The following is a 15,565-nucleotide window of genomic DNA, read 5'->3' on the forward strand; positions in this document are numbered from 1 at the left end:
TAATTACATATTTGAAAAAGTCACCCATGATAAGTTAATTACAAATAAAGAAAGGTGTAAGAGAGGCTAACTAATTCTATGTTTGTCCTAGATACTTTTATGCCCCTGAATCAATTTCTCATATTTTAAGGGATTGTTGGTTTACTACTAATATTTGTGATCATTTTATTTCTCAAGATAATTAGAGTATATTTTATAGTTCTGGCCTTAGTTCTTAGCTGGCTTTTAATAGGTAGCTTGATAATTTGAATCATTGCAAGACTTAGCATATCATTTTTGGAGTTACAATTTGGAAGTTATAGTCTGAAAGGAACTCAATTATATTGTGTCCTAAAATTACTACTACTGAGTTAATATTTCAAATTATTGCTTATATTGACTATATCTCTAAATTTCTCCTAACTGCAGGCTATATTTTGAATGGAGTTGTTCAGGATTATGTACTCATTTCTTCGAAATCACCTCCTAAAAGTCACTTAAAATTGAATATAGATGAGTCAGTTCTTCACAGATCTTCAACAATTTGTGGAGCTCTTCTTAAGAGATATAAGGTAGAATTCATGGCTAGTTTCATGTAAAAATTGGATCTCTAAAATCCCCTTATAGCTTAATGTTGGGTTATTTTTATTAGTCATTTGTGGATTCAATTCAAAAATCTTTAAAATGTTTGAATTAAAGTAGACTTTAACGAGACTATTCATTTTATTTATTTTGGTTGTGATAGTTCAAAGTGGTGTTTTTTTTTTTTTAATTCAATCCTATTTGTCAAAGGAATATAAATCAATTAGTTTATCTATTTTTTTAAAGAAGTCAATTAATGTATTAATTGCTTTAGCTAAAATGGCTCATGACATAGAGTGTTCTAGAATTGTTATACAGTGTTATTATTGGTCACAGGCTTGTTAGCCAGTTTAATATATATATAATCAAACTCATCTTATGTCAGGTTTGTGAAGTAGATGTTGCAATGTATAATTGAGTCAATCAACATGAACATTATTGAATCATTCGTTTTGAATTTAAAGAAATAGTCTTTTTTATTTTCTTCAAATTATTGAATGAACGAAATAAGAATTGAAGGCATAAAATTAACAGTGGGAAAGAGAACAATTATTGAGGCAAATATCATTATCATGCAACAACTATTAAGACAGACTCTGTCAGAAAGGGAGGGGGGAAAATCCTTTTTATTCCATTTTTTAAAATCTGAAGAATGAAGGATAGCTTTAATTTATAATATTCTTAAATGTACATGTTCAGATGCCAAACTTTAAGTGCATGAAACCACAAATCTTAAGAGTAGACCTTCTTGGCAATGCTATCTTCAACCATAACATTTAATTTTTTGGATAAATGTTATGAGCTTTACGAACTTAATCTACTTTGAAACTTGAGGAACTGAACTAAAATAAGTTTAAATTTAATTCAAATTTTATATTTATTGAGCGAATTTAAGTTGGTCCAAGACAAGTTCAGTACGTGGTATCTAAATTTAGACTCATTAGGTATATTTTAGTTATAAAATATATGTATTTTTAGTATTATTTCAATATTAAAATTAATGATAATATAGATATAAAATACGACATTTGACTCAGTTATTTATCTATAGATTCCTACATTATAAACTTAAATCTTCATTATTGACTGTTTACACAAACTTTTATCATACTCTCAGTTAGTCATCCTTCTTGGTGTTATCACTTCATCATTATTTATATATATATAAATATAATATCAAAATAGGAGTTGGTTTCAAATTTTTATGTTTATATTAAAATGTCCATTTATGTACTATAATAATATAAACTTATTTTCATATTCTTATAAGAAAAAATAAAAAGTGAAAAATACACTAATTAAGTAATGGTAAGAAATGATCTGAATAATGTGAAAGAGGAGGTGTAGTGTGTCTCGGAGACCGAGGCAGAGAAAGGAAAATATCAAGTGGGGGCCCACAGGCAATAAAGGGCCGTTAGATGTACGAAATGGTGACGCAAATAGGACAAGCATAAATGATAAGTGGGCCCCAGCCCAAACCTGTCGGCGAAGGGGAGGCGAACCTCTTCGTTCTCTTTAAGCCCAACACTCTCTTCCCTCGTCCCTACCCCTCTCTAACCACCGCTTTTCCCATTTTTTGCACGCTCTACCTTCTCTATATTTCACTTTTTTTTTTAATCTTTTCTATTAATTCTTTCTATTCTAACATCCACCAATCATCAACCTTCAAAATTCAATTGCTCAATAATTCAGATTTAATTTAGATTCTACTGTCATTTTATAATTTTATTAGATTTATGTTACCAAGAATACATAAAAGTTTGTTTTTTTGAAGCAAAATAATAAAAAAAAGGTACATAGAAATTTCCCCTTATCCCGGCCCCATGTGGCGCTATCACTACCACACTGAGTTCTTGACACGTCAATGTCATTGTACCTCCACCCCATTCTCTATCCCTCCCCTACCCAACTTGCCTTACATTTCAACATGACCCCATACCCCATATTATTTACAGCCAATACATATAAATATAATTTAATTATTTTAAAGTGTCAAAAACATCACCCACTTTAGTGAATTTCTTTTAAGCAATTTTTTTGTACATGAACGAAAATTGTTAAGAGAATCAACCTTACCATGACTTCAATGTTCCTTAATCAAAGAGAATTACCTTCTCTGAAAGATGTGTATGCTTTTAACAAAAAAAAGAAAAAAAAACCAGACAAGTTTCACTGATGGCAGCTCCATGAAAAGGGTATGCAAAGCTTATTGAGGATGGAAAACAGATTCTTGATGATGAATTGTGGGTAGTACGAGTTTTCTCCAAAGTAAGATCCCCACTAATTGTTGAAGCAGATTCCTTGCGTGCTGTCAGAAGCTTACCCTATTTCCTATACTCACTTATGGCTCTTTGCATTTGGTTCAAACTTGAACTTTGCAGTGTCATTTAATGAAAGAATTTTCCCTCATTTCACTTACATTCTCCAACTTGTGTGCTGATGGATGGGCTAAATTCCCACTGGGTCTCAGGTGATAGAAGCATCTTTTCATTTTATCAAGTTCCACCCTTTCTTCTTTTGTTTCTCAATTATTCAACGAGTGTTCATGGCAGAGCGATTCAAATTCCCAATCAGAATGCGGCAGAACAAACAACAAACTATAGCTGTTCCTAACGGTGGGAATAGCAAGATTGTGGGTTAACAAGTTAAGCTAAATGTGTAGGATATGGTTTTGCGTTTATTTACTAAAGACTATTATCAATTTTTTAATATAAATTAAACAACATTTTAATAAATTATATAATATATTTAAAAGCATTTCAAGTTTAATAGACTATTTTATTTAAATTAATAATTAAAATATTTTTGAAAAGAATATTTTCTTACTTTATTAAGTGCTTTGGCCCGTAATAATTTATAAAAACTAGTTTATAAACTAAGAATTTTTAACTAGCATGTAAAGACTAAAATTTTCGAATTGTAATATTTAGTGAAGCTAGTTAGATGTGTCTTCCTTGATAATTCATTTTATACACAAACAAAAGTCATAATTTTAAAGAAATATAAATTCATATCATTAAAAATAGAAATGAAACTTTACTATTCATTTTCCTTGTAGATGTTGTTGAAGTTTGTATGATCTCAGTATCTGATCACCATATTGAAAGTAGAATAATAACACATACGTTATCGATTATAAGCACAAGCCCTACTTCTAAGGTACAAGCTGGATGACCCACTGCTTAACTGTCTTCATTGCTTTGTATTCAGTTTTGAGTTTTGAAATGTATGCATCACTCTCACTTTTCTCTGTCGGTTGAAATACGACACTTTTATCTTTCAAGATAATATTTACTATTATTATTTTATGTGGATAAAGGTAACTCTCAATAAATACTCCAACGTTTATTTCTTTTAAAGGCTACCGAAATAAAATTATATATTTTATTAATGCATGCTTAAAGATACGTAATAAACATTAACTGTTTTCTCATATTAAGCTTCCTTGATTAATAAGATTTCAATTTTAGCCAATTTATCTTTTTAATATGGTGTTTATTCTTTCCCCCATTTTCTCGTGATAGATGTTATTCTTATTTTCAAAATACAAGTTTCATTTATTTCCTTTTTCTTTGTTACAAATTGTCAAACAAGTAAATTGATATCTGGTATATTTATTGAGACAACAACTGCATTACATCAGCTGCAACGACTATTTAGACTCCTCGCCTATGTTAATGTAGCAGTAATGCTAAAACCCTCCCCAAAGAATATCAACATTTTGATGCAAGTGCAAATAACTAAAAGCTTGATTGGTTCAGGTACTAGCTCAAAAAATTATAATAAAAAAAACTAAAAATTATGTTAAGATGTATTTAAAATTCAAAACCATATACTAATAATATTGTTGGTAGATAATTTTTTATTTTTAATTCTCAACTAGCATTTTAAAGACGTTAGTTAGGATTTATTTTATTTTAAACAAGAATTAATTCTTCTAATCATCTACCTATTCTTAGATAAAATACGGTTTCAAAAAATATTACCTTTAAATACTTAAATTAAATTCTAAAACTAAAGTTAACAAAATCATTTAAAATATGCAACTAATATTAATTTAAACAAACATTTTAGTTACATTTTAGAACTTTTCAGCTTTAACTTTAAAAAATCCATCATTAAATTTTTCAGCAAAAAATGAAAATGAATACCTAATAGTTAATTATATGATTATATATCATAATTGGAAGAAGATTGGTTGCACCAAATTAGTAAAGAGCCTGACCCTATTGATGCTTGTAGTTGGTTGGGATGACAACATTGCCGAGAATCCCATCCTCGGGAGACAATGGCTGCACACATATATTAATGTCTCCTTCAAAGCACTTCAATATAACGTGTTCTTAGAGCCACATCCATTTTTGTTCAATTAAATTGCAAGTAACAATGAGAATGCTCTCTAAAAAGTGACATTTATCTGTGCATGCTCCTGGAACATTCCCAGGCACTACCATTTGCCACTGTAATTATAGCTAATTAAAATACATTAACACACTTTATCTTTTCTCCACCCACGAACCACATATGACACTATTAATTTTTGGGCAAGCACTATGTGATTGTACGATTTTATTTTATTTTTTCAATTTGATAGGTCCATCACAATGAATGCGGATCTTAATTTGGGGTATGAGAATCGAAGGAAATAAATTTGTGTTCCCTGCAAATTTTGGACATAGGACCATTGTGGGGTATCATTAGTCAAATGTGAAGATTGGTCAGTGACAGAGGTATTAGAATGGTAGCTCTCGTCCCTTCACGTTAGGGAAATTATATGATTTATGAGAATGCTGCTGCTAGCTACAGTTATTGAAAATCAGATATATGTTCCTTCTGTCTTAGGAACCATTTGGAATTTGGAATCAACAAAGTGAAGAGGAAAATTGCATGAAGAAATTAATGAAAAGGGCATGCCCAACTCAACACCCTTCACCTCTTCTCCAAATCTTAACTCTTTCCAAGTTTGATGCGTACGAAAAATTTGCAAATATGTTATATATTTGTATAGGTGTTGTAGGATTTGTTTGCTTGGTTTAATTTCATCTTTCCACGTTCATTAACCGCAAAACACACTCACTTGGTCTTTGGGATCTGGGAGTAGTGTGATATCCTCTCTATTTGTTTTTTATATATGCTTTTCGAAAGAAATTTTTTATATTGATTATTTTTTTTAAATATAGTATATTTTTATAATAAATCTTTATAAATTTTATTTTAGCATTGTTATATTATTTAATTTTTTAAATATTTTATTTTTTATTATGTTTTTAATCCCTACAAACATAACATGTTTTATGATAAATTTTTATAAAATTTTTTGTTAAGATTTAATTCGACAACTTTTTTTTGTTAAGTGTTCAATTAGATCTTAACTCATAACAACTCATCATTGTCACGTGTTGCCATATCATTTAGTTTTTTTTATTACTCAAAATTAATATTTGCAAGTAAGTTCATGTCATATTTTAAACATTTATAAAAAATTCATATGAAACTCTAATCTCTTTCCTTTTTGACACTTTCCTCTCCTTCTCCCTTTATTTTTATTGATTTTGGATGCTTCACTAGTAAGATCTGTGCATCTACTTTAAAATTCTTAACAAGATATAGGTTCTTTAGCTTGTCTCTAAGATGCTCATTGAACTTTCTGAGTCTTAAGAACAGAAAGAGAAAGAGAAGAAGACGCTGGAAGGGAAGATGATTAAGTTTTAGAGACTTTTTTTATAATATTTAAAATATGTTCAACGACTTATTTATAAATATTAATTTTAAAGAATAAAATATTAAATAATATGATAACATGTGATAGTGATAAGTTGACTCTTTATCAGTTAATTTAACACTTAATAGAAAAAGAGTTAAAAGAGTCGATTTAATAATTAACAAACGAAGAGTTGACGATGTGAATTAAATTCTAACAGTAAACTTTATAAAGACTTGTCATAAAATATGTTATATTTATAGGAATTAAAAATATAATTAAATCTAAAATATTTAAAAAGTTAAATGACATGGTAATGTTAAGCTAGTTCTTCATCAATCAAACACTTAACATAAGTTGATGATATTAACTAAATCTTAACATTTCAGTGATTAAATTCTAACAAAAATTTAATAAAAATTTATTATAGAATATGTTATATTCATAATAACCAAACTATATTTAAGCCTTAAAATTTTTTTAATCATATTTTTATAAAAAATAATATTATATAAAATGTCAAGGTCACAAATGAGAATGATCAACCACGTATGAAAATATAAATAAAGAGATTAATTACTTTTTTAAACTATGTACTATAACCTTATAACCTTAAGTAACGAATTAAAATCAGAAAAAGTAATGAACTACATTATACTAATGATATCTTAAGGCATTAATTATAAAAATAAAAAATAGCTAATAAAAATAAAATTATTTGCTACGTTAATAGTACAATTTTTTAATATTAAATATTATTTATTAACACTTTTGAAATACTACTTAACGAATAATATATACATATCTTTTGAATCTTCTAAAAAAAGAAAAGAAAAAGCTAACAATACCTTTATAATTCATAAACTGTGGTTGACAATACTTGTTAACATTGACATGAAGTGAGTAAAGGAGGGGTTTAGATAGTTAAATTTGAACATAAAAGCAATTAAAAAATTAATTTATTTTAAAAATTATTAAAATAAATTAAAAATAACTTATATGAGTCATTTTAAAATGTCCTTCAATGAAAAACGTAAAAAGCATCATAGTCAATATGCTAAATTTAATTGGAATAAAGGATTAATTTAAAAATTATTTATACTATTATGTTATCTACTCATAGATTGAATTGCAATTAAAAAAATATAAATTTTTATGATAATTCCTTTAATTAAAAGTCATGTAAAGGAAATTTTTTTAATAGATTGATACTAACAAAATTAAACTCTAATATCTTATTGACATTTTTCATCCTTCAAATATATATTGAAAAAGTAAATAAATTCAAATTTTAAAAATATTTGAAAAAATTCTATGCAATATTTAGAAATATATTATTAAAAATAAAATTATTCTATTTTTAAAAAATAATGAATGTTATGTAGTCTTTAAAAGATATATTAAACATTAATAATTGTCTTTAAAAATCACTTGTTAATGAAACAAAAAAATATTTACTATATTTAAAATATAAATATTATTGAACAACTATTTTAAACAATTCAAAATATTTAATAAAATATATTAAATAGTTCTTAATCAATATTTTTAAAACATTTTATTTGTTAACAGGGTAGAAAACAAGGGAGAATATATTTGCAGCAGACCTCGGTCGCAATAGTGTAAAAAATATTAGATTCATTTCAATTATGAAGATGCTCGATAAAATTAAATATATAAATACCAATCAAGACCTGAAAGCACTGAATAATAAAATAAAGAGAGAGAGAAAATATTAAATATTCTTATTATATAAAAAGCATAAAAATAATAGTTGATTTTAAATAATTAAAAATAAAATAGTAATTAATCATCATATAACAGCGCCTTTATCTAATCGTTATATTTATCAGATGAAAAGTATTAAATTTCTACTTTAAGATGTTAACTTTATTTATTTATTTTATAAAATGTTTTGAAAGGATGACACTATTTTTAAACAAAAGAAAACTGATTAAAACTCGCAATAAAGATACAATTACTGTAATATATTATTTTTATTCATAAAAAATGTTGCTTATATGATATTTATCAACATTTTTTAATCAATTAAATATATTAATAACATGAAAAGCTTGATTTATCATGAGAATTGGTGGTGTCTTAAGCATGCTACGGCAGGGATCAATGAGACTGGTGAATTTGAGTATAAATGAGTTGGAGAATTAACGTTTGCCATTAAACGAAAGCATTCAAGATCTTACATGTGGAATATAAGAAAAACAAAATGACAAAAACGCTATATGTTCGGTGGGAGGATCATGTGCTACGTAAATATAAATTAATATGATAGCCTACGATGTCATGTGCTCTCTATTTCTTTTATTCTTATCTCTATTCTTATTATTAAGATGATGGTCATGTGCTTTTGATTTCCATTAGAGTAATCATCCCAAATCATGCAACACATGCACTACTACAGTAGTCTACAAGTACAAGAAATTCTTGTGTGAATTTCACATCTAAGTATTTGCTAACGTTATTAATTATAAGTAGTTAATATAATAAGACTAAATAATGTAATTAATTAGTAACGTCATATAAAAAAAATTATGCAATTAATGATATATCAATAATTTACTAACTTCTACCCCTACCCCACCAACCCCACCCCAACAGACAAAATTAAATATACAAATGTAGTTTAGTGTTCTCTCACCCGTTTCATTTGACCATTGAGCAAAGCTGATAGGCTTGACCAGTTCGTCTTGTTCATTCATAATAATGATGTTGGGTTGGGAATGCGTTATGACAGAAACAAACTGTGGCCCTTTAATGGGGTTAACACTTTGGGCGACATGGCTTAATGCAAGGGGTTATTTACTATGTTCACCAACAAGAACTTGAATGAGATGGGTTTTACATATAAAGGCCATAATAATGAACTTTTTGGAAAGCTCTATCACACGTATACGTTTTCTTATCCTGAAAATGGATTTATTTGTTTTCAACCATATTAATTCTTATTTGTTTTGTGTTAGGAAATTATTTTAAAACAAATAAACTTTTAACAATTCTTATAAATAATTACTAAGAAGATACATAAATTGATATTCATGGAACTTACCCCACATTTAATTACATAGAAATCCATTTATGCTGCTTTGAAGCCTAATTCCAAAATTTATTTTGAGTTAGAATAGCGTGAAGAAATAATGATCAAAAAGGCATTTTTTACTCTCCTAAAAAGGAGAACAAACAATGTTTTATTATAGTAATGGTAGGAACACTAGCTAAGCAAGTGTATACCTTTGCCCTCAAGTTATGTCATTGGCAAATGAAAGGCAAGAGAGATATAGATCTAATCTATGTGCATCCTAATATCCTATAAAGGTATGGGGAGCCTCTATCTGTTGTTTATTGTACTCATTATTTTATTTTAGAAAGACCGAGAGATCTCTATCTAACATGAAATGGGCTAAAGGGAGAGAATGAGAAGAGTAATGAAATGAGAATAAGACAGAGATGAGATGAGGTAGAATTTTTAGAGTGACGACTGTGTCACGTGGCTATGCATCTTTGTTCATGCAACCCACCATTGCTTTGGCCTTTTAACTTAAAGAAGAGTGAGATAAGTCTCTCTTTGAAACCGCTAGCGGACTTTGCAAGGCAAACTAATATTGCCACTAATAATAATAAAAAATCACTTATTTCTCTCTCCTCACACTATTGTTCCTATCCAATTGTATTTTAATGTATATCAAGAGTAAAACAATTACCAACTCAGTCAAATTTCTTTAGTTGTTCTTATCTAGTATTAATTAATATCTATTTATCGATAGTGTATTTAGTTTAATTTATTAAAAAAATATTAATTTCTAATGTCTTAGAGAAATTAGACAATGATTATGATTATAGTTTAAAATGGAAAGTTGACATAAGAAAAATAAAAATCCTAAGTTTTAAAAGATTATTATTTAATTCTTAATTATATTAAGAATTAAATAATAATCTTTTAATGCTTTCAGTTTACTTCGAGGCAATAATTACTCATTTTTTAATTTTTAAATAAATTTAAAAAATAACTATTTCTCTCTCTCTCTCTCTAGATATATATATTTTAAAACATGCACTTATGACTTAAAGTAACTCCTGTAATAAAAAATTCAGATATAATAAATTGAAAAAGAACAAAGGTTGTCGAACCCGTCGATGAGTTGCACTTGCATAAAAAGACATTCACATCCTTCTCAGTCCAGCTACAATTGCATGGTTTGCCGTGTAGGTTTCCACAAATGCCCCTTCCCAGAACAGACTAGAGTAGACCGTGACTCAAAACAAAGCTAGCATACCATACTATAATAATAATAATAAATAATATCAATAATATACTAAATTCTTTTGTCATGAAATTTGGTGTATAGTACTAAAATTAAAAAAATACACATTTTTCTATTAGTATGTCCGAGATATATATATATATATATAAACCATGTCGAGTCAGAATCTTCCCTCCCCACACACATACACCAGTTTCTTTCTTTTTCTCTATCTCCAATTATTTTATCTTTGCCAAGACATCAACTCCCAAAAAAACAAAACCATTCCGGTTTCTAGTTTCAGCTTAGCTTTAAGGTGTCAAAGCATATCTTCCATTTCTATTTCTATTTCTGCTTCTACTTCTACTTCTACTTCACCCTCTTTGCTTTCTCTGCTCTCTCTCAACCCCTGAGATGTGCCTTCCTTTTCCAAACTGTGTACTATTGTTGTTGTCTTTGTCTCAAGAAGAGATGCCCCATCATTTCCCTTGCTTGTTGATGCCTAATATTATTGTCTAGTTCTTGGGGTGTGATTTTGTTTTATTTTTTTAAAAGTTTTTCTTTTATTTTTTGTTGATGGATCTTGGGGTGGTGGGTTTGGATGGGTTGGTGGGTTCAGACACTTGTGGGTTTGGTTCTCTTGCTTCAGATCCTGAGACAAAGCACAACAAGTGGTACGGATCTGGGTTGCTCAAGCAAGAGAGATCTAGCACTACTGAAGATGAGTGGAGGAGTTCAAAGTTGCTCAAAACTGATGAAATATCTCCCTCCAAAGCAATGTTGTTTCACCAGAGGAACTCTTTACTGAGATCTAATGCCACTCTCTTTTCGGATGGACATCACCAACAACATATGCTTAGCTTCTCTTCTCCAAAACCAGACTCTTTTTTGGGAGACAAGGCCCCCCCAAATGCCACATTACCTTATTCTTACCATCCGTTGTCTAGTTACAGCAGAAATACAGGTATATATATTATATATTAATATCATATGGTAATAGCATTTTCAAGTTTTTATTTTTATTTATTTTATCGTTGTAGCTTGGGGGAATGATTATTAATTGAGCAATACTTTTTAATAGGATTTGGATTTTGTTTTGTTTATGGGGGCTTGGAATATGGTATCCGTTGTGGGGGGCTAAATATAATGGGTTGTTACGGTCTGATTCTACAGTACTGGTGGAGGGTCTTTTCATGGAAATAAACATGAGTGGTTTTGTTTGTAAGTCATGTCAAGAGAAAGTAAAAACAAAAAATTCCTCCTAAAATTTTCCTCTTCTTCCCGTTTTAGGAACAGGGATTTCGGTGAATTTTTGCACAATAATTTAAAAGGGTACCAAAGGAGAAAAATGTGTATGAAGAGCCAGCTTAGCTTAGAGCTACAATATAATATATAGGAGCAAGGAAAAAAAGGTTCCAAATTTTGATTGGTTCAGTTCTCTCTTTCTCTAAAATCTCTCTTTCACTTTCCATATCTTCCTCACACGAAAAAAAGTTGACTTGACCATTGTTTCTTGAAATCAAATACTCTAGTAAACGTTCCACACCATTGATTGAACATTCACCCATGTTTTCTGCCACCCCTCTTTTAGCTGTTTCCTTAAAAGCTCTGAAGCAACTTTTATTTTTTATTTTTTGTTTTAAAATTATCAATTTTGTTATGAAACGGCTTTAAACCTGTGTGTTCCATGTTTTCATTTATCAACAGTTTAATATTTTTTTGACCTTATCTTTGTGGGGCATATATGTATATAGGTTACGGTTCTGGAAGCATGCATGGGGCTTTCAGTGGTGCTAAAGGGCCATTCACTCCATCTCAGTGGATGGAGCTTGAACACCAGGCCTTGATCTACAAGTACATCACAGCAAACGTGCCTGTACCTTCTCATCTTCTCATTCCCATTAGAAAAGCACTTGATTCTGCTGCCTTCTGCAACTTCTCAAACGGGCTTCTCAGACCCAATGCATGTATGTAACTGTTCCTCTTGCCCCCAAAAAAGACCCTGGGGTCCCTAATTATACTAGTATTGTGTTTTCTTTAACTTTGACCTTTCAACAGTTACAAATCACTATATTAGAGGTTGTTTCCATTTTAAAACAGTTTAATATTTTATTTTTAAAAACAAAAAACTGTTTTTAAAATGGAAAACAATAATACTCAAATTTCTATTTCTTTTTGGTTTCTACCGTTAGTATATATTATTTTATTTTAGTTTTAAAATTATATATATTTAATCAATGTAAAGACAAAATATGTGTTTAGTATATTTAATTTTAAAAAATAATCACATTTTTTAATTTTTTTAATTTCATTATTAATGTCAGTGTTTAAAATTAATTTCAAACATTAAAATAATAAGATTTTAGTTAAAAAAAATATCATAAAGGTATAATATATCTTTCTTTAATTTTTTATTTAGTTAATTAAAATTAATATTAGTATTTATCTTAAAAAAAAAGAAATTATTTCTTGTGAAATAAACGATTTCTAGCGTGCATTAAATGGAATATATATTTTTAAAATTCGAGAGACTGAATTGACTTGTGTTGTTAATTTATTGATAAACATAATAAAATAAGATCCAGATTTAGTTTTTTAAAATACTTTTTGTTATTTATTAATAAAAAAATTCACTTGAGTAATATCAAGCTAAAATTTTAACTGTGACGAGGAATTCACTTGAATTTAGTTTTTCTAATGTATGAATGGACATTGTGTGTTTGTGTTGGTGTATTGTGTTGTGATGTGATGTGCAGTGGCATGGGGAGGTTTTCATCTGGGATACTCGAACAACACTGATCCTGAGCCAGGAAGGTGTAGGAGAACAGATGGTAAGAAATGGCGATGCTCAAGAGATGCTGTTGTGGATCAAAAGTATTGTGAACGACACATCAATAGAGGACGCCATCGTTCAAGAAAGCCTGTGGAAGGCCAATCAGGCCATGCCCTTACCAACCCCACCACCACCACCACTTCTACTCCTAATACTTCTTCTAAGCTCAATGCTTCCTCCTCCGTTGTGGTGCCTCACCAAGAACCCAGTAATAATATGCATCTTCCACCTCATTCCTCTCCCCCCAACTCCATCAATAGGTCAGCAAACTATTTCTAAATTTGACTTAGGATGTGTCCATTACTGTTCCTACTTGTCATTCTCACTTTTATTTAAATGGTTTTTTTATTTATAATATATAAATAAACTAAACTTGCTTAGTAAGAATAGTTTTTTAAATGGTTTTTTATTTAAATGGTTTTTTATTTAAATGGTTTTTTTAGGATGGTTTTTTATTTCTCTCTATATAAATATAATAATAGTAAAAGTATTTTTGATAGACAATTCCGTAAACTAAACTTGCTTTTTAAGTCTTATAATGAATTTTTCAGCGCTTCATAAGTATCTATCATTATTTTTTCCTATTTTGTAGTTTTTTGAGATAAAATAAATTAAGCGTATTAACTGTTAAAAGAAAAAGTATTACAAAAGTATTGAAAATTTGTTTATAGTCTTGATATTGTAAGAATAAGTTACTGTAATTGTTAATTTTGTATAATTTTTAATTTAGTCCCAAATTTTGTAAGGTTGGCATTATTTTAGTACTTGAGCTATTAATTTTGCATAAATTTTTATAAAGTTAAGGGGTAAAGGGAAGGCTTTTGTTTTTAAGAAATTGGAACTCGGGGAACTAAAATAGGAGTTTCCATGTCATGATTGGTTTAGATAGCGTTGCAGATCTGTGTTTTATCTTTTCGCTTGGTTAGGACTTTAGGAGTTTGGACAGAACAGAATCAAAGAATCTAGTATTTCATCCTTTTGGGCAGACAGTGACTGCTCAATGTTGTAATAGTGATTGAGATTCGTGTTGGGGTGAAAAAAAGATGGTTCAAATTTTGCAACTTTATCTATGTGGAAAGAGTGCTTTTGGTTCTGTATAAACGGTGTGTTTTTTTTCTTCTTTTCCTTGCATGCAGGATGTTTATGAGTAACAAAGAGAACAATAACACAAGTGAGAGGGTGCAGGATGGTCCTGCACTTCCAATGCTACCTCCAACTCTTGAGCTGAAACCGAAGGAGAACCCTTTCATGATTCATAAACAGAAACTCCCGTATGATGAATCCTCAAAGAACAACAATGAGTTTGGGCTTGTCACTTCTGATTCCTTGCTTAACCCTTCACAGAAAAATAGCACCACCACATTGCTCAGTAACAGAAGCTTTGGTTCTTCACAAAAGGATTCTGAGTCCCAACATTCCCTTAGGCATTTCATTGATGAATCGGACATGCAATCAGATAGGACTCAGCTATCAATTTCCATACCAATATCTTCCTCAGACTTCATGTCATTCACTACTTCCTCACCCTCCAATGAAAAACTCACTTTGTCACCACTAAGGCTGTCAAGGGAATTAGACCCTATTCAAATGGGTTTAGGAGTTGGAAGTGGTCTCAATGAATCAACCACTAGGCAAGCTAATTGGATTCCAATCACTTGGGAGAGTTCTTCTATGGGTGGTCCTCTTGGAGAGGTTTTGAATCTTAGTAGTAGCAATAACAGCAATGCAAGTGATCATTGTGGGAAAAACACTTCCGCTCTCAACCTCATGACTGACGGGTGGGACAGTAGTCCTCCACTAGGTTCATCTCCAACTGGGGTGTTGCAAAAGACCGCTTTTGGATCACTTTCTAATAGCAGCGCTGGAAGCAGTCCAAGGGCTGAGAACAACAAAGAAGGTGCTACCTTGTGCAATGACCTCTTACCGGCCTTGTAAATCTTCATAGAAGAAAAACAAGCCCTTAAACTATGAAGCAATGGAAAGATCGAAGAAAAGAACTTTGTTCTTACGACTTTAATCATTAGTTTATATTATATAGTATTATATTATATGGTAATATCAGAATTTCGAAAAATGTGTTTTATTAATTACCCTTTGCCTTCATTATTTGGATGTGTAGGTAGGTTTTTGGTTTGCTTTGACTTTGATTTGTCTTGCATTCATTTTCATGTCTCTTGAGCCAGCGTTTTGGCAAGTTTGTATTGAACAGTG

General features: G+C 29.7%; 1 protein-coding gene across 1 annotated transcript; it reads left to right on the plus strand.

The window, feature by feature from the left end:
• The first annotated feature begins 10,719 nt into the window (after positions 1–10,719).
• LOC113847498 (growth-regulating factor 1-like) lies at positions 10,720–15,565 on the plus strand. Its single transcript, XM_027476650.1, has 4 exons — positions 10,720–11,485; positions 12,276–12,488; positions 13,278–13,614; positions 14,491–15,565. The coding sequence occupies exons 1-4, from the start codon at positions 11,098–11,100 to the stop codon at positions 15,287–15,289; spliced, it is 1,737 nt and encodes a 578-aa protein (XP_027332451.1). The 5' UTR covers positions 10,720–11,097; the 3' UTR covers positions 15,290–15,565.

The sequence above is a fragment of the Abrus precatorius genome, unplaced genomic scaffold (assembly GCF_003935025.1).
Source record: "Abrus precatorius isolate BTA unplaced genomic scaffold, Abrus_2018 Scaffold8, whole genome shotgun sequence".
Lineage (NCBI taxonomy): Eukaryota > Viridiplantae > Streptophyta > Magnoliopsida > Fabales > Fabaceae > Abrus > Abrus precatorius.